The sequence below is a fragment of the Ceratotherium simum genome, chromosome 12 (genome assembly GCF_057802395.1).
Source record: "Ceratotherium simum simum isolate JZ-2026a chromosome 12, ASM5780239v1, whole genome shotgun sequence".
Classification (NCBI taxonomy): domain Eukaryota; kingdom Metazoa; phylum Chordata; class Mammalia; order Perissodactyla; family Rhinocerotidae; genus Ceratotherium; species Ceratotherium simum.
This window is the reverse complement of record NC_141911.1, coordinates 72,555,402-72,581,434: the sequence shown is the minus strand read 5'-3', so window position 1 is coordinate 72,581,434 and position 26,033 is coordinate 72,555,402. Positions and strand designations below refer to the sequence as shown.

General features: G+C 41.6%; 1 protein-coding gene across 1 annotated transcript in view; it reads left to right on the top strand.

Annotated features, from left to right (window-relative positions):
• The window catches only part of ARHGEF38 (Rho guanine nucleotide exchange factor 38), a 112,784-nt gene that overhangs the window by 22,354 nt on the left and 64,397 nt on the right, over positions 1-26,033 (top strand). The window contains exon 2 of the mRNA XM_004426612.3: positions 5,411-5,598. Coding sequence (XP_004426669.1) covers positions 5,411-5,598 — 188 coding nt within the window. The remainder of the gene's footprint in view (positions 1-5,410; positions 5,599-26,033) is intronic.

Sequence of the window (26,033 nt, the reverse complement as noted above, 5' to 3'; positions counted from 1 at the left end):
AAGTTTGGAGCAAGGAGGTTTTTTACATCTTTCCACACTGCCATCCATCATGTGTAGATCTTAACACTGTGGCTATCGCTTCGTGGTCCCAGTGTGGCTACTGCACCTCCAGCACTCACATCCACATCCCAGGCGGGAAAAAGAAGGCAAGAACCATGAGGAGTGGAGAATGGAGGAAGGGGCATCCCAGCCATGTTTTCCTTTTTTCACTCCCAAAACCCCTCTCAGAGACGCCTGCTTATGACTCAAAGGCCATAAGAGGGCCATGGGTTGAAAAAGAATCTAAGAAGCAATCATTTTTATCTTTTTAGGGTTCAATTTATGAAAAGCAAACAAGAGAACAGATATTGAGCAGGCAAATAAAAAGCAGTGTCTGACAACTCCACTGCTACTATAAGAAATAAAGATATACATATATATATACTTAAACAAAGATACCCACTATATCCTGTTAAAGTTGAAAAAGCAAGTTGCAGAAGAATATGCATATGAGCCCATTATTTTAAAAACAAATAAAACTAACTGTTATATGTATGCTTGTATGTGCATGAAAATATTTTGGGAAGGTTATACACTAAACTGAATACAGCTAATAATACAGTGAAAATTATATTACAGCTAATAAATAGAAATTGCATCTAATAATAATAGCAAACATTTATATGATATCTACTATACTGCCTGGCATTGTTGTGTTTAACAAATTTTAACTCATTTAATATTCACAACCACTTTATAAGATTTTACTAATGTTATCCTTAATTTACAGATGAGGAAATTGATGCATGACAAGTTAAATAACTTGTCCAAGGTCACAGACTTAATAAATGTTAGAGGTGGAGTCTGAACCCAGGCAGTCTGGTCCCGAGTCTAGGCACTTAACCCTATAGTATAAATTATTTTATCATTTGAAAAAAAATAAAGCAATATCCTCTCCTTAGAATCCACCCCAAACAGCAGCAGCAGCAGCAACGAAGCAGAAAGCGTTCATGAGCTCTAAGCCCAGCCTGGGCCGTCGACAAAGACTGTCCTCAGTCCCCGCCACACTCTCACCGTTGGCGCTCTTTCTCCTCTCTGGAAGACCAGGCTCTCCCCAACACACACCAGCCCGGGAAAGCTGCTCAGGACCCCAAACCCCAGCTCTATCCTGACTTGCCTCTAAGAGCAGCGCCCCCTCTATTTTCTCCTCTTCCTCTCCCATCCGAACACAGCTGTCCACCCACTTCAGAGTCTTGCATTTTTCTTGAGAAGTTGATAATTATAAAATAATGGGACAGTTGGCCCTAGGTGGGTGGAAGGTTCGAGAGTACAGAGAGAGGAACCCTGTCATTCCCGTGTCTGTGGAAATAACTAACATCTATATTGTTTTAAAGACCCTACGGAGCTTCCACTCACCTCTGATCACCGAATCCAGTCCTCGTGGTAACACTGCGAAGGTTTTCATTCCTATCTTACAGATGGGGAAACTGAGGCCTTGTGAGGGTAACTGATTTGTTCACCACATTCTCACTGCTGAGGGAGGCAGAGCTGATCTTAGGTCTCACCACCCTTTCCCCAAACCACAGCAACCTCCTTTCATATGAACTTCCCTGGCCAGGAATTTCCAAACGTTCCCAATGAAATTTATAGCTAGAATAGTGAAAATTCATCATCCTTGCTGGAAAAATGAAGCTTGAGGGTGAAAGACACAGAGGGTGGGCCAGAGGAGTCAGTCACATGGGACCATTTTCACACACAGTGGCTTATTTTGGTTAAAACGCTCTAAATATCATTTCAGCCTCAGTTTCACTGCAGTTTTGACAGTCTTCTAGTTTATGCTAACTACTAGGAAATGTTTGTTCCTAAAGCTCGACTTTTCCTTCCTTCCTAAATAACTTAGCTCCTCTGTTGCTTTATCTAGAAATGAAAGATTATTACTGCTGACTGCTGATTTGGGTGGTGTATGTTGGTAATACTCATGTGTTACCAATAGTTTTATATGTAAAAACAGTATAACTAAAAGATGAAAGTCTTAAAGGTAGAGAAGGATCTTATAAAAACAACTTGTGCCCACAACGCATTGCGGAGAGTTTGTTGGTTTAAGAAACGTGAACACAGGGAGAGTTCAGAGACCAACCATAAAATGACGCATCAAGTCTTTGTTCCTGCAGTAAACTTGAGTCAAGAGCAAACAAAGATAGCTCACGAGGTCGCTCAACTCTGAGTTCTCTGAGAAGGTTTTTATACCTGAAGGGGGAAGTTTCTGAAGCTGAATGTCTTAACTGACTTTATTTCAACCGCCACAGCCCCCAGATCGGTCCTGAACAAGTTGTTGAGCAGTATTAGGATTCTAAGCAATTTTTAGTTGATAAAATCTGATGTTGTATATTTTAAATTACAACAACTAGAAAATCTGTGTTAAATTGATATAGTAACTGCGCCCTGGCATTTAGAACTAAAAGGAACCTGAGAATGTATTTTAGGGATATTTCTTCGCCAAAGATCAGGAAAGACTCCCTTCTCCTTGCTGACCCCCAAATAATTGATAGATTGTTTTTATAAGGCACAAAAGGTTTGAACTTGGAAAAGCAGACGTTGGTCAGAGCAGATTTCAACAGTGCCCCTATATTCTCAAGGTGATGTTAACTAGTAATTGGATACTGTCTGCACTGGTTTGTCGGCTCTCTACTGGTGAGGTTTCTTCCTGGGAGCTATTTCATCTATCCCAGGAGAAGAGACTCCTCCCCCTGCGCTGTCTCCCAACCCCCACCCCTTTAAAGGAGCAGCCAAAGGAGGCTCACAAAGGTCACGTTGTGTACACAGCCTGCTCACTGCCTCTCCCTCACCAGTGGCCTGGCTTCCTCTTCTATATCCAAAACAATTCACAGTCATGACAACTGACTGTAACTTTTCCTTTCAAATTTGGGGTGCCGAGAGGCAGGCTTCTTCTACTCTCCAATAAAAATGTTACAAATTAGCAAGCATCCAAAAATCCTCATAGCATAGTTCAAGATATGCAGATTGCAGAACACCTCATGCATTCATTTTCTCTCCTTTATAGATTCTCTCTTCTTATATAATTTGAGTAGATGATTTCTTTGGCACTGAATGGCCTAAACCTTGTAAACCATGTGCCCTTAGATGCCATTTGTCAAATGCATCTTCTTTCCTGATGAAGGAAGGACAGTTACCAGGCAAATGGTCCAGCATATTCCCCTGCAAGTCAGAGTTGTCCACAGATCAATCGAGTGCCCCTTCTGGTGCTGGAATCACCTTCCCAGCATCCTCCACAGAAGTGTGATTACTGAGCTTCCCCCTGAACTCCGGCAGTCAGTGGGCAGGGACAGAGGAGTGCTCACTGCGTTTGCAGAGTCTCTCCACATTCTTGGGGCGGTGTCATCACGTTGAACCGTTAGCTCCTCTGCTGAAATATTTCCCCAGTTGTCTGAGCTTTATTTCTAGAGTTAGCCGAGAAACCAGTTTCCTGTCTTTATTTCCATGTCTATCCATCGTGACCTGTGCACTTTTTTCTGTACAAACTCTTTATAAGCTTTGTAAAAAACTCTACATTCTCAGGAAGTAGTGTCAGCAGTGAAGTGTTTCACATGTCAGGGAGACTAGAATCATATTAGCTTTAAAGGAAATAAAATTACTTCTGCCACTGCAGAGACCAAGATGAAAATTAAGTTTGTGACGACTTCAAGCTTGTGGCAAATTCATTTAGACACACACACGCACATACACACACACACTCACACTGCCCTGATGTCTCTCCCTGCTCTGATTTCATGGTCTGGGCTCTAGTTTATAGCTTCCAAAATTTACATTGCTGTGGGAAGCTCATCCTTGAAGATATTTAGCTTTCTTACTTTATACTTTAAATAAAACCTTGGCTGCATGTGACATCTCCCATTTGTCATGAGAGGTTCGGGGATTCGATCGGAGATGTAAAAGAAACTTTCCACTCCAAACATATGGACTGAAGGTATATTTTATTGTATAGAGGATAGTAAAGGCGATAGTCTGCAAACAGATCCGAATAGGTCAAATAATAAGAGGGAAAAAACACAGCTCGACTGTAAAGGGAAAACATTCACATCGGCTGAGATAGCAGCAGATTTGAATAGGTCACATAATGAGAGGGAAAAACATCAGATCGATCTGAAAGGGAAACACCAGATCGACTGAAGGGAAATGACACAAATCAACCAGAAAGAGAAACACCAGGTTGATGGAAAAGAGAACACATCAGATCAGTTACTTCACAATAAATCAATTACTCACAACATCCACGTCCCACTGCTGGGAGAGTCCTGTCCATCGACACGGCTGGGCAAGGATCACACGTCCTGGTCAAGGCCTCCCTTCCACAGGTGGAACTCTCACCAGGCCTCGGTTTTCAGCAGTTCATATAAGCAGTTACAGAGTTTACAGATCAAGCATTTAGTGTTCCCATGCACAAATGGTTATCAGTGGCGTACGTGCACTGAGCCCTCTGGCTATCGTCCCAGCCCAGTAGTTGTGTACGTGCATTGTCTACCCTGCTTATCCTGCCAGCCCAGCACAGATGGCCAGTCTGTCCCAGGATGCGGCGCACAAAGGGCCTTGAAATTTTTACACATTGCAACTATCTCCATGGGAGAAGGGCCAGTTCCCACCACGCAGAAAGCAGCTTTTATATTTCTTTTTGTGCTGGTGGCTGTAGGTCAATGGAGCGGCCAAACATGGCTGTACTCATGTCAAGACACCATTCAACTCAACATCTCAGCACTGTGATTTTTTAATTAAAATTCTCCACTTGGCAGTTTAAGAATTTTGAAATAACAAGACTCATCATTGAAGATAAGCCAGGAAAAATCTCAGTTGAAATGTATGTAATCCACCACAGCCTCATGCTTCCTGGATTCTGATTCTGAATTGAAAAGAAAAAAATCCCATCATGTCAATGGTTTTTCATTTCATCCAGGCTTAGGTGTCACCCACTGAGAATGAGGGGCAATTATTTTAATAATTGGGACAAACAAAATTGGAAGGTGTTCCACTTACTAATTAAAATCTTCCCTTGATTTGAAAGCTAGTGTGTCCAGAAGAAGTTCTGAACTGTGTTTTTATCCATTCTACCTCCAGCCTGACGTCCAGGTTATAGCCTAATATGGTAGCAATGGGGTATTTTAAAGACAAGCCACGACAGTCAGGTATGGTTTAACTGACTTTCTGAAAGTAGTCCATTCTCGTGAACATTTTTGCTCATAGTTTCATAGGATTCTGATCTTACAAGGAACTACCACAGATCACTTCCCCAGAACACATCGTGAAGACACTCTAAGCCCTTTTCCTTGATAACAGGAACCCTGCAGTAAGTGACAGGGTTTGTAATGAAAGAACAGAAACCTCAGAGAATGCCTCACGTGTACATGTTTTCGTTTAACAGAAAAGATGACTCCCCAGGCCGAGGGTTCTGTGGCTGAGACCCTAACTCAGGAGAGAGAGCATCAGACAAGGAGAATGATGGTGAAACGGGCGAAAATCATCAAGGAGCTGATACAGACGGAAAGGGACTACCTCAATGATCTAGAGCTGTGCGTGAGGGAAGTGGTTCAGCCCTTGAGAAGCAAGCAGGTAAATGCCACTTTGAGGGTCTCCCACCCATATCCTCAATAAGATCACCAGCACCAGGAAATCCAAGCTCCCGGCGGATCAGCAGTAGCATCTGCCACAGTGAGGTGGGGCGTGGGCCTTCTCCCTGAGGCCCCAGCGTGGGTTGGCACAAGCATCGTCAGACCCGTACTTCTTGTGTCAGAGAGCGACGCTCAGAGTCCCTCCGCTTGGCCAAGGAAATTGTATTTTACATATGGGGAAAAGGAAATTCAAAGTTTTTGCCACTTTGAAATTTCTGTGTTCCTTCTTGCATTTCCAGGGAACTGCTAACAAAAAGTGAGCGACAGGTTTTCAGCAGTTTAGGAGCAAAGCATTTAATTTGATTTAAAGATGAGCAAGTTTTCACAAGAGAAAAATAAGTGGGGTTTTTTTCCACATTGAGAGCTCAATTAAACCTATGACTATTTAGCTAAGTAAAATTCAACCTAGAAATTAACCTGAATGTAAGCTAACAATTTTGGTAGGGCTGGCCCCAGACAAAACTTGAAGTGTTTGTAAGTTAATCATTCTCCTCCTTTTTAATCAAGGCCTTTTCAAGGAATTTCTTGCAGGGACTTAGAATAAAGGTACAAGGATCTTTGATTCACACACACACATAAACACATGGTTATTTTCATTCATTCAACACATATTTAGTAAGTGCCTGGCATGTGATTGGCATGATTCCCAACACTGGGGTTACAGTTCCGTACATAACAGTCCTGCCCTTGTGGGGTTCACTTTCTAGTGGGGGATGGGAGGAGTCAGACAATAAATGATAAGTAAAAAAAATTAAAATACATCAGGTGGTGTTAGGTACAGCTGAGACAACTGAAGCAGGGAAGAGGTGGGGCACGGGGACAGAGAGGTGGTGTTTCTACTTCAGGTAGAGCCGTACATGCAGACCTTTCCGATGGAGACATTGGAGCAGAAGAGGGAAGGAGGTGACACTGCTCCAGGCAGAGGGCGGTGATCTAATCGCTAGGGTGGGCAGTGGTCCCCGTGCACAATTCAAACAACAGACCGAACAGGGCCTAGAAAGGAGAGATGACCAGAAACACCTCTACTGGAGATCATCACCGTTCACATGGTTGGAAACATCCTTTCAGACATCTATTTGGATGTACGTATACATAGATACAAAAACACATACGTATTTTTACATAAATAGGATCAAAACTGCACGTGCTATTTTGTCCCATGCCCGTTTCCTTCAGCAGTCTGCTGCATGGATCTTCTCCTGACCACTAACAACTTTACCTGTCTTTCTACTATTATGATGCTGACACACCCTTACGTTTGGGTTGTTGTCACCGCCTCTCCTTAGAATAAATTCCTAGGAAAGGAATTGCCAGGTCAAAGGATATGCATTGCAGAATTTTGATCAAAAATTGCCAACTGACAACCAGGAAGTCTTACGGTTCTAATTTTCATTCCCGTTGGCAGTGCTCCAGGGGCTGTTTCTCTGCACCGTGGTTCAAGCTGAGCACTGTTGATTTTATAAACAATAAGAAGACCAGCTTCCTTTGAGTCCTTCTGACAAGTATCATGTCTTCATTAGCCATTCTTTTTTTTTTTTTAGATTTTATTTATTTTTTTCCCCCAAAGCCCCAGTAGATAGTTGTATGTCACAGCTGCACATCCTTCTAGTTGCCGCATGTGGGACGCGGCCTCAACATGGCCGGAGAAGCGGTGCTTCGGTGCGCTCCCGGACCCGAACCCCGGCCGCCAGCAGCGGAGCGCGCGCACCTAACCGCTAAGCCACGGGGCCGGCCCATCATTAGCCATTTCTATTCTTTTCAGTCCCTACTCATATTCATGTCTTTTGCCCTTTTAAAAAAAATTATGGTTTGTCTTTTTCCTATTGTTTTATAAAACCTCTTTTTATACTGGGATGTTCTTCTTCCATCCCACATGTTGCAACTAATTTTCTCAGTTTGTATTTTGCCTTCTAACCTTATTTAAGGTTAAACTTTGTTAAAGGTTTATTCATTTGTTTTTCCACATTTAAGTGATCAGATATAACCAACCTTACAGATTCTGGGCTTGGCATCTCAACATGTACTGCATGATTATAAAAATATTGCTAGCCAGTTGTCCCAACATCAATTACTAAATCTTTCCCCCAGGACTTAAAACATCCAGAAGCATAATTTATATTTCTTAGCACAGGACACTTCTCAGAAACTTTAGGAGGAGCATCTGTCCTACAAGTCAGGGAAACTGGTGTAGACCAAGGTGAACTTTGGTGTAAAAGTTGTTTTTTGGTGTAGGACAGTGTGCAGAGAAAAGTGGCCAGTCAGGCTCGGCGTTTTCCCTTCCAGGAGGTCACCTTTGGTTTTACCCCTGGTGAGTACTTACTGTGTGTCGGGTCCCCTTCCTGACTCTCCATCAGTATCCGCAGGTAATCCTCTCACAGTTCTCAAGTCAGAAGGTGACTGGCAACTTTCTGTGTCTGGAAATTTCTCATTCTGTAACAGTAGGAATAACATTCATGGTCATGATAAAAATTTGCTCTCTAGTTTCATTGCTAAGTATATAAAAATATTTTTGGTGTGTTTTATTTCATTTAATATAAACTAGCTGCATATGATGCAACCTCTATTCTGGCAGATATCAATGGTTATTAATAAAATGTTTATTTACATACTTGTTAAAATATTGATTTTAAACACACATGGCATCAGACTCTACCACTGTCTACCCTCCCATATGGTGCAGTCCGACCCGTTACTCCTGTTCTTTGAAAGATTTAGAACATGGCCCACTGTCTCCACCTCTTCTCCCTCTCTGCCTAATTCTGATATCAATTTCAGGTGATTTCAGTGTTCATACACGTGATCCACGCGGCCCTGGGACTCGCTCTCAGCTCCTTGACTTGCTCGCATCCAACCGTCTTTCCTCAGCCCCTTCTCAGCCACTCACTCCAGGGCCAGACACTAGAACTGCCACTACCTATAACTTCACCCCACAAAATCCGAGTTTCAAGCTCGTCCTTCTCTCACCCCCACATCCTCTCTTTCAGCCCTCTTTTCACATCCCACTGGCTCCCTCTCTCCAACGATTTTTTGATGCTGCCAGGACCTCCAAGCTCTTGCCCTCACCCCCTTTTCCACATTCGCCAAGCCCACACCTGCTTCAGTTTCCACGGGTCCTGCATGCTAATCACTCCTCATGGATGAACTCAATTCCCTTTTCTCTCTCTTTCCATTTACCTGCCTGAAAAAAGCCTGCCCTTGATGATGTTCAATCTTCTGCCTACTTCACACTTTACCCAGGCGGCTGAACCAATCTCTTTCAAAATTCATGACGATTTTCTTTGAGTGGGGCCCCAGTAATGCCTCTGAAGGGACTCTTGCACACCTTCTTCTTTCTCCCCACACCTCAAACACTCCCTCTCCTTCCTCACTCTCAGCTAACGTCCTTTCCCATCATTTCATTGAGAAAATAGGTGCAATAAGAAAATGCACACACTCCCAACACCAAATCTATAAACCTACCTGCATCTCTACCCACATAACCTGGCTAACGGTTCCCACTTGTGGTTGAGGATACCTCTCTCTAATGTTTCTCCAATGCAGTCACTCAATGATTCCACTCCTGCTGGTCTCCTTTCTCTCTCCTAACTAATTGATTTTAACCTCCCCATTGGATCATTCTCATCACTGCAATCTGCTATCTCAAAAAACAAAAACAAAAAACTCTCTCTTGACCCTAAAAGAATTTTCCATATTTTCTGTATTTCTGTCTTTCTCTTTTTAAAATTGAATATTAAATGTTTATTATGTAAAAATACATGAGTAAGATATGTTTCAAAATAAGCCCAATTTACCAAAATCTATCCCTGTGGTGAGCTAATGATCACTATAAAAAAGACTAAACATATGAGAAAATGACTTCCTTTGAATTCGTAACCCATTTTTTTATCAAATAGAATAAGAAGTTCTTTCAGTATGAAAATGTTCTCATTTATTTTAAACCATCTACTGCGCTGGTGAGTTAAACTGGCCCCACTGATATAAATGCCATTGCTGAGTGGGACCTGATTTTTGTTTGTTTGTGTTTTTGCTTTTGTTGTTGCTCTCTTATTTTTACTTCCTATGGAACTCTCATAAGCAACCCCAGAACGGTGTTTCAGACCATGTAAAATTAAACGTTTTCATTATGGTGGCACTTAGTTTATTTATTTGGCACGTTTAACTTTTGCCCTCAATGCTTTGAATACAGCTCTCACCATTCTAACTCATACCTCCTCTGCTATTCTATTCTATTGATTTTTCCGATCTGGTACTTCTCCTGTTTCGCTGTCTCTCAGCTCTCTCGTCTCCCTGGCTGCAGAATTCCATGCCCGTCAGTAATCTACGCGTCCCCTCCACGAAGGTTATAACAGCAATTATTGGAGGTTTCTCAGAGTTCTCATGTCAGATCCACTTTTTCCCCACTTCTGAATGCTTTTAACCTTTGATTAAGTAAATATGCGTTCAGGAACTCACACGATCTTGTACACAGTTATAGGAGTGCAGAGGGAGTTAAGTGATGCCAGCAGTTCATTACCCTCACCACCTCCTCAGTGTTCGTCAGCTGCTTCACATCCTCACTGCCCTCCTAACCGTTTAAATACCACGGTCTCACATGAGCCACCTGTCATCAATTAGTGTCAAAATTTATAAATTAACACATACAGTTTTCACGTAACCATGGGGACAATCTGCAATCCGTGCTTAGGTAAACCTGAGGCAACATAAGTCAATATTTTGCACGTACAGTTTAGGCTGGAAGAGACTTGGGGAAGTCATCTGACCCATGTCCTTTCTCTTGCCGAGAATGTCTTTGCTTCATTGTATTGCCTCCACGTCTTCTCTCTGTGCATCTGATCCCCATCTTTTCACTCCCAGAAGAAACAAGTCAGTTTATGAAAGTGAAAATTGGAGAAGGAAGTTGAAAACTGAGAAAAGCAGTGGGCTTATCTGAGTCAACTTGTACAGACGAGTGTCTAAACCCAGCCCTTGACTGACAGCTGTTCTGTGACAGTCGTGGTCATAAACCTTAGTCTTAACTTCAAGGCTTTTCTGCAAGGAACATTCCACTGAACTGCAGGAAGGGTCAGACTGAGCAGTTACGTCTTCTTTGACAGCAGCATTGTGAGAGGTAAAGGAAAGATTATCCACAACATTGTGTTGAAACGCTTCGTGGGAAAACGAGTTCTAGTTATTTATTATCCAAACAGGGCAATAGGAGAGACTACGTTTTTGGCACTAAGTCAAAATAAACTAAAACCAGCGCAAACTAATCTAACAATGGAAAAGGGTTTTATGTGTAAGGAAAGAACCAAAGAGTGATTGAAAAGAGTAGTTGGAGGAATTTAAATACATGTTTTTATTTTTCTTTGTTTTTAATTGTTTTTTTTAAATTACTAAAATTCATATAATACAAAAGTACCAAAGATCTCAGGACACAATAGTGTCGTATAGCTGTTCAATGTCCTTCTCTAGAGGCAGACACCATTACCAGCTGCCCTTTGCCCCTCAAAGGGTATTCTAAGTATAGATGTTTGAACGCACATTTAGTAGACTTTTATTTGTCTAGTAAGAAAGTTATGTGTATTTATTTTGGATTTTCTTATATTTGATCTAATTGTGTGCATTATACTTGAAATTTTGTGTTTTCTGAAAAAGAGGGCAAAAATAATCTATAATTTTGTATTAACAAGAGCTCAATTGGAATTTTTGTTAGAATTTGGATATACTAGGTGGCAGCAATTTTGTAAATAATTTTCATCAGAAAACATATATAGAAGAAAATGATCACCTATAGCTCTACCACTTAGAAAGAAGCACTGTAAATATTTTGGTTTATTGTCTAGGCACATACAAACATACCCAAATATCTTGTGAAATTGGGATAATTCCATTTTATACCATTATGGAACCTCTTCCCCCTGAAAAATATATTTACATGTTTTATTTTTAACCACAAATAAAAAATATTAATTTAAATGGAAAAATATTTTATTTTATTTACTGAGGGACCATAAATTTGAAATTTTGCTGCTCTCATTCAACAAAGGACAGAATTACAGTTATGATAGTTCACTGAAATACAAGATAAAAGAACAAAGACAGAAATATTTTATCTAGCAATTATTAAAATATACCCAGCTTTCATTTATGGGTAGATGGTAGGTAGATAGATAGACAGATAGATAGATAGATGATAGATAGATAGATAAATTAGGCTTCTCAAAGCTATTTACTAAAACTATGCCTGCATAACAAAAAGAGGAAACCATAGGAGAGCAAATAGCTTTTGTCGTGAATTTTTAAGTGTCACAGGACTCTTGTCAAAACTGTCACCTTCACTAAAAGACTTTTCCTGTTGTCAGAAATAACAGTCATTCACTTTCGCTTAATAGACAACCTTGCAATTCTTTCCCTCTTGTTTTTTAATATCACCCAGCTACTCCTTTTTTTTAGAGACTTGATTTTTTTAGAGCAGTTTTAGGTTCACAGCAAAGTTGAGGGGGAAGGTATAGAGATTTTCCATATACTCCCTGGCCCCACACGTGCATAACTTTCCCCATTATCAACATGTCCCATCGGAGTGTTATGTTTGTTACAATTGATGAAGCTACACTGAATTATTGTCATCTAAAGTCTATAATTTACATTATGGTTCACTCTTTGTATTGTACATTCTATGGGTTCTGACAAATGTATAATGACATGTATCTATCATACGGTGTCAGGGAGAGTATTTTTACTGCCCTAAAAATCCTCGTGCTTCACCTATTCATCCCTCCCCACCCCCAACCGATGGCAACCACTGATCTTCTTACTGTCTCCATAGTTTTGCCTTTTTCAGAATGTCATATAGTTGGAATCACATAGTATATAGCCTTTTCAGATTGGCTTCTTTCACTTAGTAAAATGCATTTAAGGTTCCTCCATGTCTTTTCATGGCTTGATAACTCATTTCCTTTTAGCCCCGAATAATATTGGATCATCTGGATGGACTACAGTTTATTTACCCATTCACCTACTGAAGCACATAGAGGTTGCTTCCCAGCTTTGGCAATTATGAATACAGCTGCTGTAAACATTCATGTGCAGGTTTTTGTGTGGACGTAAGTTTTCAGTTCATTTTAGGTAAAAACCAAGGAGCATGATTGGTAAAATTGGTAATTTTATGGTAAAATTCATATGGTAAAATTATGTTTAGTTTTGTAAGAAACCACCACTTCCAAAGTGGATGTACCATTTTGCATTCCCACAAGCGGTGAATGAGGGTTCCTGTTGCTCCACATCCTTGTTATAATCACTTATTAGTTTCAGGATTTTTTTTTTGGTCAATTTTTTTGGATTTTCTACATAGACAAGCATGTCATCTGTGATCAAAGACTTTTTTATGTCTTCCTTCCCAATCTGTATACCTTTTATTTCCTTTTCTTATCTTATTACATTAGCTAGAACTTGCAGTGCAATGTTGAAAAGAAATGGTGAGAAGGGACATCCTTGCTTTGTATCTGATCTTTGTGGGAAAGCTTCAAGTTTCTCATGATTAAGTATTGTGTTAGCTGTAGTTTCTTGTAGATATTCTTTATCAAATTGAGGAAATTTCTCTTTATTCCTAGTTTATTGAGAGTTTTTATCCTGTGTTAGATTTTGTAAAATGCTTTTTATGGATCTATAGATATGATCATGTGACTTTTCTTTTTAATCTACTTCTTGTTTAATCTGTTGATGTGATGGATTACATTAATTGATTTTTGAATGTCAAACCAGCCTTGCATTCCTGGGATAAATCCCACTCAGTCGTGGTGTATAGTTCTTTCTATACACTGTTGGACTCAATTTGCTGGTGTTTTGTTGAGGATTTTTTACATCTGTGTTCATGGGAGATATTGGTCCATGGTTTTCTTTTCTTATAATGTCTTTGTCTGGTTTTAGTAGTGGGGTAATTCTGCCCTTATAGAATCACCCAGCTACGCTTCATGTCTCTGTTAACTTCCAAAATTTTTGGATTGTATTCTTGGCCTCAAACATATTCCACCTTGGCTTACTGATCATAATTTTCTTAAAGTCAACTACTTTCTAACATCCTGTCTCCTCCATGAAATTGCCTTGAACTAAGTGGAATCAAGATGTTGATTTCTCGTAGACATGTCTTTTTTATGCAAAAAATCCCCATTCTCCATTCATAGTATGTTCTACCATACCTCACCAAAATCCAATGCACACATACTATAGTTTTGTAAGATATTACAATTAGGTGGACTGCATAAAGGGTGCACAGGGTCTCTCTGTATTATTTTTTTACAACTGCATGTGAATCTACAATTATTTCAAAATAAAAAGATTAATTAAAAAATATATTAATGCCCTTATTTTCTCTCTCTCTCTCTTCCTTTCTCTCTTATTATATATATAAAATTTTATATATAAGGGTAAAAATTTTTCCTCTGATGATTTACCTTGTTTACTCTACCAAACTTTTCAATTAATTCTCTTTTTGTTGTGATTTCAGAGGTAGAGACCACATTTTTAGTAAAGGGGTACACATGAGGTTGTTTAGGAGTAACCTTTGTAATGTATACTAATCTCCTGTGTATCTCGGCTCTTTCTCATGCTATACTTGGAACACCAGAAATCCTTCTAGGTTGTAAAACTTACTGGGGAAGCCAGCTAACTCCCTCTCTCCACTCCCACCTCCTGCTCAATCTAGTCCCTTCCCCTGTGGAGTCCAGCAGCTCCTGAGGTCAAACTCTTCAGTCCCAGGACTTCACGGATTTCAGTGAGTTCCAAGATCAAAGCCAGGCTGATAATATGAAAACAAAAGCTGCCCAGAAAGTCAGAAAGTAGAGCACAAACAGGAGTTTTGGTCACTATATGAAATTAAAATCAAAGCAATTTCTGCTAACTATAATTGAGATGCTGAGAGCAATGACTCAAAAGAAATACACTTGAATTTATGATTCTGCTTCATACTGGCTTTTCAGAGCTTATGTGCTGATTTTAAAATACTATACTTTTGCTAGAAGTCTGTTTTAATCATTGATACATATATTCTTCAATCCTTTGAAAATACTGATTTTCATGGTTACCAAGATCACATCACAATGAAGAATCCTATGATCTATATGTCCAGGTTAGAACTCCATGTTTTTTGAAATCAAAGACTTAATTTTCACCCTCTTTGTGGAATTTCAGCATTTATTACACAATCTGGGCCATTGTTCCTCCATTCTAAGGGCAGATGCTTGAAGTCACATTAGAAAAGTTAAAAAAAAAATCTCAATGAAGTTTTCCTTATTTTTTAAAAAGTTTGTTAATAAGGGCAGTTCTTATGTGTTGGAAAAGATTATAGTTGTGAAATTTTAAATTTAAATATAAAAATCGCACAAGTAAATGGCGCTGCCAACCACAGAGTGACTGTGTTATTATGTGATATATCATTGACCACTTCCTCCAGTGCTGACACTGAGTCACTACTGCCCACTTTCCCATTTTTCCTGGGAGGAATCTCCTGTTTTGTCATCCTGGAAGACCCGTAGTTTGCTGTCAGATTGGATTCAAATTTAGCTGGGTATGGATACATACATCAGTACAGTAGTCTCCCCTTATCAGTAGGGAATACATCCCAAGACCCCTAGTGGATGCCTGAAACCACAGATAGTACTAACAGTATCTATACTATGTTTTTTCCTGTACATACATATTTGAGGTGTGACAGCAAAACTAGCACGAATTTCTTTTTCCCTCTTCACGATTTTATGGATAGAAGATTCGTTCTTACTGTAGACCTTAGCAACCTCAGCATATGATTTTTTTTCTTTATTAAGTCAAGAACTTCACCTTTGCACTTAAGGGAAGCACTTTACGGCTTCTCTTTGGCATATGCGAATTGCCAGCATCACTACTCTTGTGTTTTGGGGCCGTTATTACATAAAACAAGAGTTACTTGAACACAAGTACTGCAATACCAAGACAATCGATCCAATAACAGAGACGGCTACTCAGTGACTGATAGACGGTTGCTGGATACAGTGTGGGTCCTCTGGACAAAGAGATGAGCCAAGTCCTGGGCGGGACAGAGCAGAATGGCACGAGATTTCATCGTGCTACTCAGAATGGAGTGCAATTTAAAACTTACGTATTGTTTATTTCTGGAATTTTCCATTTAATATTTTCAGTCCACGGTTGACTATGTAGCTGAAACCATGAAAAATGAAACTGCAGATAATGGGGGACCACTGTATTCTAGTATGTGAAACTTCTTTTTATGAGTAGGAAATCTCTTATCTTTGCTTGTTCAGAAAGCCTCAGCTCAAAAAATGAGGGATTTTTTTTTTATCCTCTTGTTACACTCCTCCATGTTGTTACATTTATAAGCACCTCATAAGCTCCATTTTAGGGCATCTTCAGTTTTCTCTAGTTTTGATAATCTATAGTCCAGATCAAAACCTGCTGGGCCAAGCGAGGAGATACATGAATGCCTTTTCCAGTTCGGTGCAGGGGTTGGGATGCCCAGAATTTAAAAAGAGAGATGTGATACACAGATCTGTTTTAATATCTAGGCACGTCACCCCTTCCGCTTGGGTAACGTGATCCTGTGCTCATCACTTCTCAGAACTGAGATGCATAAACCACTATTTTAATTTACTTTTATTTGTGAAAATAAGCAACAAAATTTCTGTGGCTGTTATATTGTGATGCTATAAACCTCTCTAAGGAAATTCCAGAGATGCTGGGGCAGCTTTACTCAGGCATAGCTGCACATATCAGTACAGGGCCACAAATCCTGGGCTCCAAAGAACAAATGCTAGGTCAGGAAGGAAGCACATACTGGGGAACAAGCATTTGTGAACAAGCACTTATTTAAGGCACTTTAGATACAGACAAAGTTGATGATTACGTGAGTTAATTAATTAATTTTAGGCCACTTGGAGTACATTAGACATGTGAGACTCATTCCTTGCTATCAAAGGGCAAAGAATCCCTAGTTAGAGATGACAAGCCTCATAGTTATGAAAAGATCACTTGTAATGGAAAGCGATAATTGATACGGGCAGACAAGTGCAGTTGGAGTTCACAGAGGGGACAGACCACTTCCAGATGGATTAACTGGGCAATATTTCATGGAAAATGTGATATTTTAGTTGAATATGCAAATTAAAAGACTAAGTGTTTGTCAGCTGTCTGTCGTATGCAATGCCCTCTGCTGAGTTCTGTGTGGGAATCAAGGATATTTATGTCACAGTCCTGCCCTAGAAAAGCTTATAATCTGGTCAAGAAAACGACTCATAAACATATAAAAAGCCAAATAACAATCAAAGATAAATTTCAAGGCGATGCTAGAAATGATCAGGACTGAAGGCAGTTCCTGATTAGTTACGCTAATTGGTTATGCAGCAAACAGTTGCTTTAGATGTTAGCAGAGGAGGCGCTCACTTTCCTGACCTGTTACCAGCATCTGACAGAACAACTTCCCTTTTCTGTCTTCTGGGACTCCACACACGCCTGCTTTGCCCCATTACTCCAACGCTCCTTCCCAGTCTCCTCTGCTGGTTGATGCTCACGTCTAGAGACTGAGGCGGATCGGGGCTCTGTCTGTGGGCCTCTGTTCTCTTTTGTCTGTGTTCCCTCTGTTGAGGATCTGGTCTGGTTTCATGGCTTTAAATCAGTCTCCATGCTGATGGTTGACAAATGTTATCTCCAGCCTAGACATTTTCCCTGAAGGCTTGCTTTGCTTATATCTGCCTCCCACTCAAATCTCTACGTGATCGTCTACAAGGCATCTCAAATTCAACATGTCAAAAACTGAGCTCCTAATTTTCCCTTTAAAATTTGCTCCCCCTGCAGTCTTTCTCACCTCAGTCAACGGCAGCTCCATCCTTCCAGTTGCTTGGGCAAAACCCTGGAGTCACCCTTAACTTTTCTCTTTTCTCTTAAACCCCATGTTGGATCTATCACCAAATCATATTAGCTCCACCTTCAAAATTTGTCCAGAGTTAGACCACTTCTCACCTCCTCCATTACTCCCACCCTGACCCAAGAGCCCACCAATAACCACCTAGATTATTGCACCTGCCCCATGACCCGTCTCTCTTCTTCCACCCTTGTCTCTACCAAGCACTCAGAGTGATTATTTTCAAAGTATCAGTCAGATTATGTCCCTTTTCCACTCGAAACCCTCCAATGGCTTCTCGTCTCACTCTGATTAAAACCTGAAATTCTTATGATGACCCACAAGGTCCTAGGTGAGCTGGTCCCTCATTCCCTCTGACCTCACCTGTGTCTACATTCTGGCCTCTGGGTGTTCCTTGAACAAGCCAGGAGCACTTCTGTTTCAAACCCTTTGCTCTTGCTTTTTTCCTTGCCTTGAATGTTCTTCCCCAAGTTAACATCACGGCCTGCTCCTCTACCTCCCTCAAGCCTTTACTCAGCAACACATGCCTTGACCACCTCACTTTGTCTTATGCTGGGTTCCCTCAGAAGCAGATCCAGATAAGAGAATTTTAGAGCAAGTCATTTATTTGGGAGATAGTACCCTGGAATAGCAGTAAAGGAACAGGGAAATGAGACTGAGAAGGAAATGAAGACTATGTAGGGTATGTTCATGAGCAGAATACCTCTGAGGCTGCCTGGGGCTCACATCCCACTGGGAGCTCTAGTGCACTGCACAGAACACACCTCAGAGCTGTCCTTCACGAGGGATATTCAGCCACCAATTCCTATTAGACATCGGCTGAAGGATGCTCCTGGGAGGGCTAATTCCTGACCCTCTGGACTGCCCTGTGTGTAGACAGAGAAGGCATCTGTGGTCTGAGAAAGCTTTAGGTAGAGAATCAAAGGTGCTCACTGCAGAAGGCCTTCAGTGTGTACCAGAAAACCCAGCACCAAGGGGGGCAGGCATCCCAATACCTGCAGCTTCCCCCTTTCTCTGCTTTGTGTTCTCCCTGTAGCATTTAACCCTGTATCTACATGCTGTGTAGTTCACTTATTTATCTCGTTTACTTGTCTCCTTTATGAGGCCTGGATTTTTGTCTCGTTTGCTCACTGCTGTACCCCTAGCACCTGATACAGTGTCTGGGGCACGTGCAGAAACGACTGCTTGTTGGTCTGTGAATGACTCCTCGTGGGCGAGTGGTCTAGGAAGACTTGGGGAAGGGACAGAGTCCACACTGGGGAAGCACTGGTCAGGGGATGCGGGTCAGGAGGAGAGCCCAGGAGCAGAAGGACTGTGTGAGCCAGCCCTCATTAGGGGAGAGGGCAGCCATTCTTTCTGACTGGAGCAGAGGCTCTTATAAACGTAAAAATAACTGGAGTCGACAAGGTAGGTCTTGTTCAGACAACTGTCAGTCTGAGGAATCTGGGGTCTTTTCTGTATGCAACTTGGGAGGAACTGAATGTTTTAAAGGAGGGGAGTTTATCATTGCTTGTGAACCCCATCAAACTTAGGTTTTTGGAAGACAGACTTGGGGAAGAGGGAATGAAGATGAGTTTAGAAGCTTCTTCTGAGGCACAGATTGGGACCTGTTAGAGTTCTACGGAGGGACCCAGAGAGGCTCTCTGAATGCTGGAGGTAGTGTGGTGAACTATCGATACCTGAGTCAAGGTGACAGAGGGCAAGCTCACGGTGACCCCGAGGTCTGGAGTCTGGAGCTTGGTGGTCAGTCAGTCCGGGGGGCGCCCAAAGACCTGCCCCCTGCAGGGCTCATACCTGTTCCCGTCATTCTGGGCAAACCCAGGGAATCCACACTCTCTGAGTGCTGAGTCTCTTCTGGAACTCAGGCGCCTTCAGGACTCTGGGCTGGGCACCTTGGGATTCCAACAAAGAGGTAGTCGCTCAAAAAGGAAGGAAATGAGACTTTACAAGCAACTTAAAAGTGCTGCAGGGACTGGCTCTGCTTCCTAGCCCCACATTCACGCCCGCCTCCTTCCTCTTCCATGTGGAGCTCAGGATTCGAGTGCAGCATTGTGCATGAGCAGCATGAATAAACTTAAGGGTGGGCGAGTCCCGCCCTGCCTCTGGGCAGCAACTCTGGCAGGCCCAGGACTTTCTCTCACACTTACATGACAGACCTTAGGACAAACACAGTCTCAGCTCAAAAATCAGAAACTCAGTCTCAGATATTAATCTGAACTCTCATTTGGGCATCAGCTCTCCCCTAGGTCAGGCTGCCTCATGGGGAGTCCTGCAGTGGGAAGAGGGGGCGTGGATGGCGTCTTCTCTGCTCCTCCTCCTGATCCCCAGACACCACCTCACCAGCCCTGCTGACCCTGGGAGGGTGCGGGGGAGAGAGGGGAGGGAGAGGAAAGGTCAGCTTCAACGGGCACCACCAGGCTGGCTTTACATCCCCTGGACTTCCCAAATGTGATGATGTGGCTCCCTTACGTTCTTTCCTGGCTTTGCGTGTGTGTGTGTGTGTGTGCGTGTGTGTGTGTGTGTGTGTGTGTGTGTAATTCCCGTGACAGTGGTGATGGGAGGGTTCTTTCCTGGAGGTCACTTGATCCAGATTGCATCTCTGTTCCAGTTGCTGGCTTGCAGTTCTCTCCTCCGCTCCTAGGTACCCAGGGTTTACCTCCATGTCTGCCCTTCAGGATGTAGGCAGAACTGGGGATGGGCTCCCACCAGCTCATGCTAGGTCCACATTGGTCCATGGGAAGCATTCACACATCTTTTGACCCCCCAAACCTGAGCGAGTGCAGGTTCATCCCAAGTTTAGCCATCTCTTTCCTGCTGCCACAGGTTGCTTTGGTTTTCTCAGGCATGAGGTCGACATAGGTGACTTTGAAACAGTTCACTGAAATTCCCTTTTTATGCTCTGCACGCGGCAAACCATCTCATACACACTTTGGATTTAATATCTAAGGAATTGACGCTCGAAGTGAAACTGAGGCAGGACGTGTGATTTTAACCTTCTGTTATATGTTTACTATCATTTGGATTCCAAGGAGATAGTCTGAGGAAGGGAACCCTGGAGTGTGCCTGGAGGGCCCGCCCCTGGAGATAAAGGGGACGCGTGCGCAGAGGCAAGGCCTGGAGACCCCTATGCCAGGGGCACTGACCTATGTGCTTGGGATGGAAAACATGGAAAATTTTAAGCTAGCTGTGGTAATGGGAGTGCTAAAATAAGTGAGATTCCTGAAGGAGAAGGTCAGGAATGCCAGTACTGGAGTGACTGAACCCTGGGAAACTCCAGAACTTTCCACACGGATGGACTTCATGGATATTTTTTCTGTGTCACATGGTTTTGCCACCATTACACACCTGCCGCCACATCTTTTTGTCATACTTTGTCTCTTCTTCCTTCATTTATCATTTCAAGCAATTTTTTTTTTTTTTGCTAAAGCCTCTCCTGACTTTTCAAAATTGTTTTTAGCGAGTCCAGAATTCTCCTAGTCTTTGCTTGTATTATTGAAAATTAGAACTTCGCGATTGCATTACTAAGCAGAAAAAGAATTGGTAAATGTTGAGCAAGTCATTCCTCATATCAGTAGTTTCTTTCAGATATTAGATCTGAAGGAAATGGGTTTTCTGTTGAAAAGTTAAGAGTTTTGTTTGTTTGTTGGCTGGTTGGTTTTTACACTGAAGAAGCTCTGAGTTTGAGCATGTATACAGGAAGGAGAAGGAATAAGCCCACACAAGTGTGTACACACACACAGTCACACACACAGAGTACTCAAGGGGTCGAACACAGTACTGTGTACCCTTTCATCGTGCTCAGCCAGAAGCATTAAATATAATTTTTTGGCTGACTTGGGTACATAGAAAACTTATGTATTTCTCTTATAATCTCACTGGTTGCTCCAAACAGTTTCCAAGTTACTTTCTCCTATGTTTTGACAATATAACTCGAGTATTTATTATATACTTTTTTTTTTTAGAATTTCTAAAGAATCACAAAATTTACTGGCTCTGCAGTTCAGAAGGGCTATTCTGGCAGTACTATTTGTCCTCCGAGCGTTTCATACAAAAGTCTAAGGAGGAAAGGCTAGCAGGCCTGAGGACCACCTCCAGCCCCAACCATGTCACTTCCTTCTGCCCATCCCTGTGTCAGGGCAGGTAAGAAACACAGGCAGGGCCCTGGTCAGCTCTCTGCCTGTTGCCAAGGATGTCAGTATAAGCACTTTACTTTTCTACTGTCAGTCAAACACGTTTGGGGTGGCCTTGTCAAGCCTCGTCCTTTCTCAGAGGCCCCAGGAATGTCTCGAGTTTGAGCACAGCCTCTGGTCTGCCTCACTCGCCTCTGCAGGCTCTGCCCTCCTCTGGCACCTGCTGAGATGTCTGTCCCAGATCCCAACCTTAATTTCCCCAAAGGGACTGACCTTTCTGCGATGGTGTAGGTTTGTTCACATTCGGTATCCCGGCCTGGCATGTTTCCGGGCGGCCATCAGGCCACGTGGGCATTTAGCAGCGAAATTTGTTAAAAGAGTTGCTGTCTGGCTGTGACATTGATTCAACTTGTAGTTTGACTCAATTAGCCTGTGTAGAATCTGGTTTCACAGCAGGAAATTTCACACATACAAATCAGTAGTTTTAAGAAACCTGATGAAATAATGGCTAGTTTACCCTGAAAAGCTTTGTAATCTAGAAGCCAGCTGTCTGAATAAACGCCATAGTAATTAGATAGTTACCATGCCCTGTGGGTGCCAGGGCCTGCTGCCAACATCCTCTTTTCCACTTGCTGCAATTTTTGCTCACAAGCATCCCCATTCCCTGAGAAATAAAACGAGACCAGCTCTTCCCTCTCAGCATGTTCCCATTGGGTCTCCACTTCTTATAGTTTTTTTTTAATACATTTCAGCTTTCTTCCACTTTCATCTTATTTGTTACAGTCTTAATATCATTGGGCTTATGTGGCTTCAACATTAATAACGGAGGGAACTTATTTAGGGAATTCATCCAGCCCTCACCATAAGGCCGTGTATGGAACTGCCTCACAGACGAAGCAAATGGGACCAAGGTTCTATAGACTTGAGTCAGACGACTTCCGGATGGATTCGCTCTGTGTGAATTCTAATGTCTAATGACTAGAGGAGAGTAACGTACAATCCCTAATGGGACCCTGTGTTGAACCTAGATTTACTGCCAAACCACACCAGCTAGAAACATTGATGTCTCTTCTAGAAATAATTTCCAAAGAAGCATTTGGTTGTTGGCAATCACCATGGCCCTCAAAAACAAGGTTATTTATTTTCTTCCTTCTTCTCCAATTGCTGTATATATGTCATGTAGACGTATCTGGAACTTTAAGGTTGTGTGGTTTCGATCATCAAAATAGATACCTACAAATATATTTTCAAATTGAGGTAAGGGCAGTAATATCCAATAAGGTTTTTAATCCGTTGGTTATTAGAAGAAAAACAATGTAATCGCTGCTATAATTTGCCAAGACTTGTTAAAAGCCTTAAGAAATATTAATAACGTTAACTCAGTAATTACAGTAATGAAATTTATCATAAGGAAATAATCATGTAGATTTCAAAGATTTAGTGATTGGTTACATAGACTACAGTAGTTCCATATAATATTGGCATTAAAAATGGTACAATTGAGGGGGCCGGCCCAGTGGCACAAGCAGTTAAGTCCTCGCGCTCTGCTGCAGCAGCCCGGGGTTCGCCGGTTCGGATCCTGGGCGCACACCGACACGCCGCTTGTCAAGACCTGCTGTGGCGGCGTCCCATATAAAGTGGAGGAAGATGGGCACGGATGTAAGCCCAGGGCAAATCTTCCTCAGCAAAAAGAGGAGGATTGGTAGATGTTAGCTTAGGGCTGATCTTCCTCACAAAAAAAAAAAATAAATGGTACAATTGAGAAAAATTAATGACGTGAAAAGATGTTTATGCTATGCTAAGTTAAAAAACAGCAAATTTCCAAAAATTATTTGAAGTATATAAATCTTCTGTGTGGATGTACCACAGAGAGAAAAGAACATTCTGGAAGGACCTACCTCAATACACTTGTGGTCTTGCCGTGGTGGGATTATAGGGATTGTGTCTGGTTTTTTTACTTCTCTACCCATCTTTAATTTTCTACAATGAACATGGACTACTTTTATGATCATAGTTTCATTTATTTTTTTAAAAAGTTTGTTCCTAGACTTCTTTTCAGTGTCCACTTTGAAAGGCATTCGTGGTTGGAGGTTCACATGACACCCAAGACCGCTGGTCAGCCCTGCCTGTGGCTGGCTGTGGGCGAGGGTCCAGGCTAGTTAGAAAGCACGCAGGAAGCAGGGGTTTCCCACATGTACAGTAAGGGGGGCATCTGGCCTCCATCAACAGATTTTCCAGGAATACTAATGGCCAAACCAAGTGCAACAGTTTGTCTTTGTAGATAAAATTAAGTAGAAAATTATAAAATAGCCACTTAATGTGATATTTTGAACAACCAAATTAGATGATTTTGATTTTTTTCCTTAAACCACTTTGATCTCTGCATACTTGTTATTCAGAGCCCAGTGGAGTGATTACAAAGAACATTTATTTACAGCTCCCACAGAGTAAATAGATCATTTGAATTGTAATGATTCCATTCTATCTGAATTGCCAAACTTGCAGTGAGTAACTAGGTGTGGCCCAGCACCATATTACACACAGTGGGCTATTCGAACAACTCACCAAGACAAACATCCTGGAGGAACTCACAGTTTTGATGTAGATATAGAAAAATTAATAGCTATCCCTAATGTATATGATGGGCTTCAATACAAGCAGTGAGCGATACAAAGCGGGAGGCACAGAAGGGCAGGGAGGGCGGTTGATTCTAACCACGAAGCAGGAAAGGTTTCTTAGAGCAAGTGAGATTGTGGCTAGAAATAAAGAAAAGCATATTAGTCCCCTATTGGTTATGGGTAACAAATAAAATTCAAACTGGTTCCAATAAAAAGGCAATTTATTGGCTTTTGTAATAAGGATGCCTTCTTTAGGCCAGGCTAGATCCAGGAGCCAACGTGGTGTTGTCAGACTTGGCTTCCCTGTCTGTGTCGATTTTATGGCAATCAAGCTCTCCACAAAGACGACTGCTGAAGACAGAAACTTACACACTTAGGGCTTACAATCCAGGCCCTTCTATGTCCCGACAACCATTTATTAAAAATCAGTGAAGATTCTCATGGGCTCTGCTTGGGAACCTGCCCATCCTAAGCCAATCACTGGGGCCAGCGAGGCTACACGCCACTCTAGGGCCTGGGCAAGGGGGCAGGGCACCATGACTGATGATGCTACCAGATCAGGCAGAGCTATGGACCTGTGGCTTCCCCCAAAAAGCAAGAGAAAGGGCAGAGAGATGGGCAAACTATGGGACAAACACCACCATTACCATACTCCATTTCAGACAGACAGGATGTTGTCAGGGAGTATGAGGGCAAAGGATTGTGAGCAAAGGGGAGAGCTTGCACTAGGATGTGAATACAGGAAAATGCAAGGAACTCATTGCAAACAGTGAGTGTGAGGTGCTTATGGAGTACAAAGTAATTCTATACCAATCATTACAATGTCTGACTGGATACAATTTTATAGGTATGTTTCCCTTTACTTAAACATTTGTATCTGGGGAGTTTTGCATATATGCAACTGTACGTTCAGTAACTATTCAAATGCAATGGGAACTTGCTATTTGAAATACATCCTGTGATGAATACTTTTGTAAAGCAAAGAATTAAGTTTTCAGCAGAAACACTGATCTTTAATTTTGTTTTGTGCATTTGAATTATTATATATTGATTTCGCTTAGAAAAATGTACACTTAGACCAAATCTTTTTTCAAAATCTGAATTTTTAATCCATTTAAAATACAACTCAACCTAAGCTCTTAGAGCATTGTTGTTTCTAGTAAATGATTAATAAATGTACATAAATGTTTCCTTGAGTTTATATAAATAATCATAAAACCATCTACCAGTTTTAAAAGCCTATTTGGACCAGACATAGGTTTGTTCCTTGGCAGAGCAGTGACTAAATGTGAATTCCTTTTATGATTCACAGAATCCCCCTGGGCCTGGGTGATATGGGTAATTGAAACCAGGCCAACTGATGTGTTAATCCGTTCTGTCCTTCAAGAAGAAATAGAATTAAAACCTATATTTTTGTTGTTTGGTATTTGTTGCCTTGAGCTAAGATTATAAATAGAAGTAGAATTAGATCCTTGCTAAATGAATTTAAAATCTAAATTAGACAGATATGTAGGATTCTGACCTTGGGAAATACATTGTAGAAGTGACAACTTAGTGAAAAACTCAGGAACAAACCAAAAAATACAAACAGAGATGGCAAAGTCTTCTACGATTAGTATTTGCTGGTAATGAACTGAGGCATGAGACTAAAAGGTCAATTTCCAGCTCCAGTTCTGTCCTGAACTTCATAATTTTGAGCATGGCATCTCTCTTAACTCTGCATGAATTTCCTTGTCTTCAGACT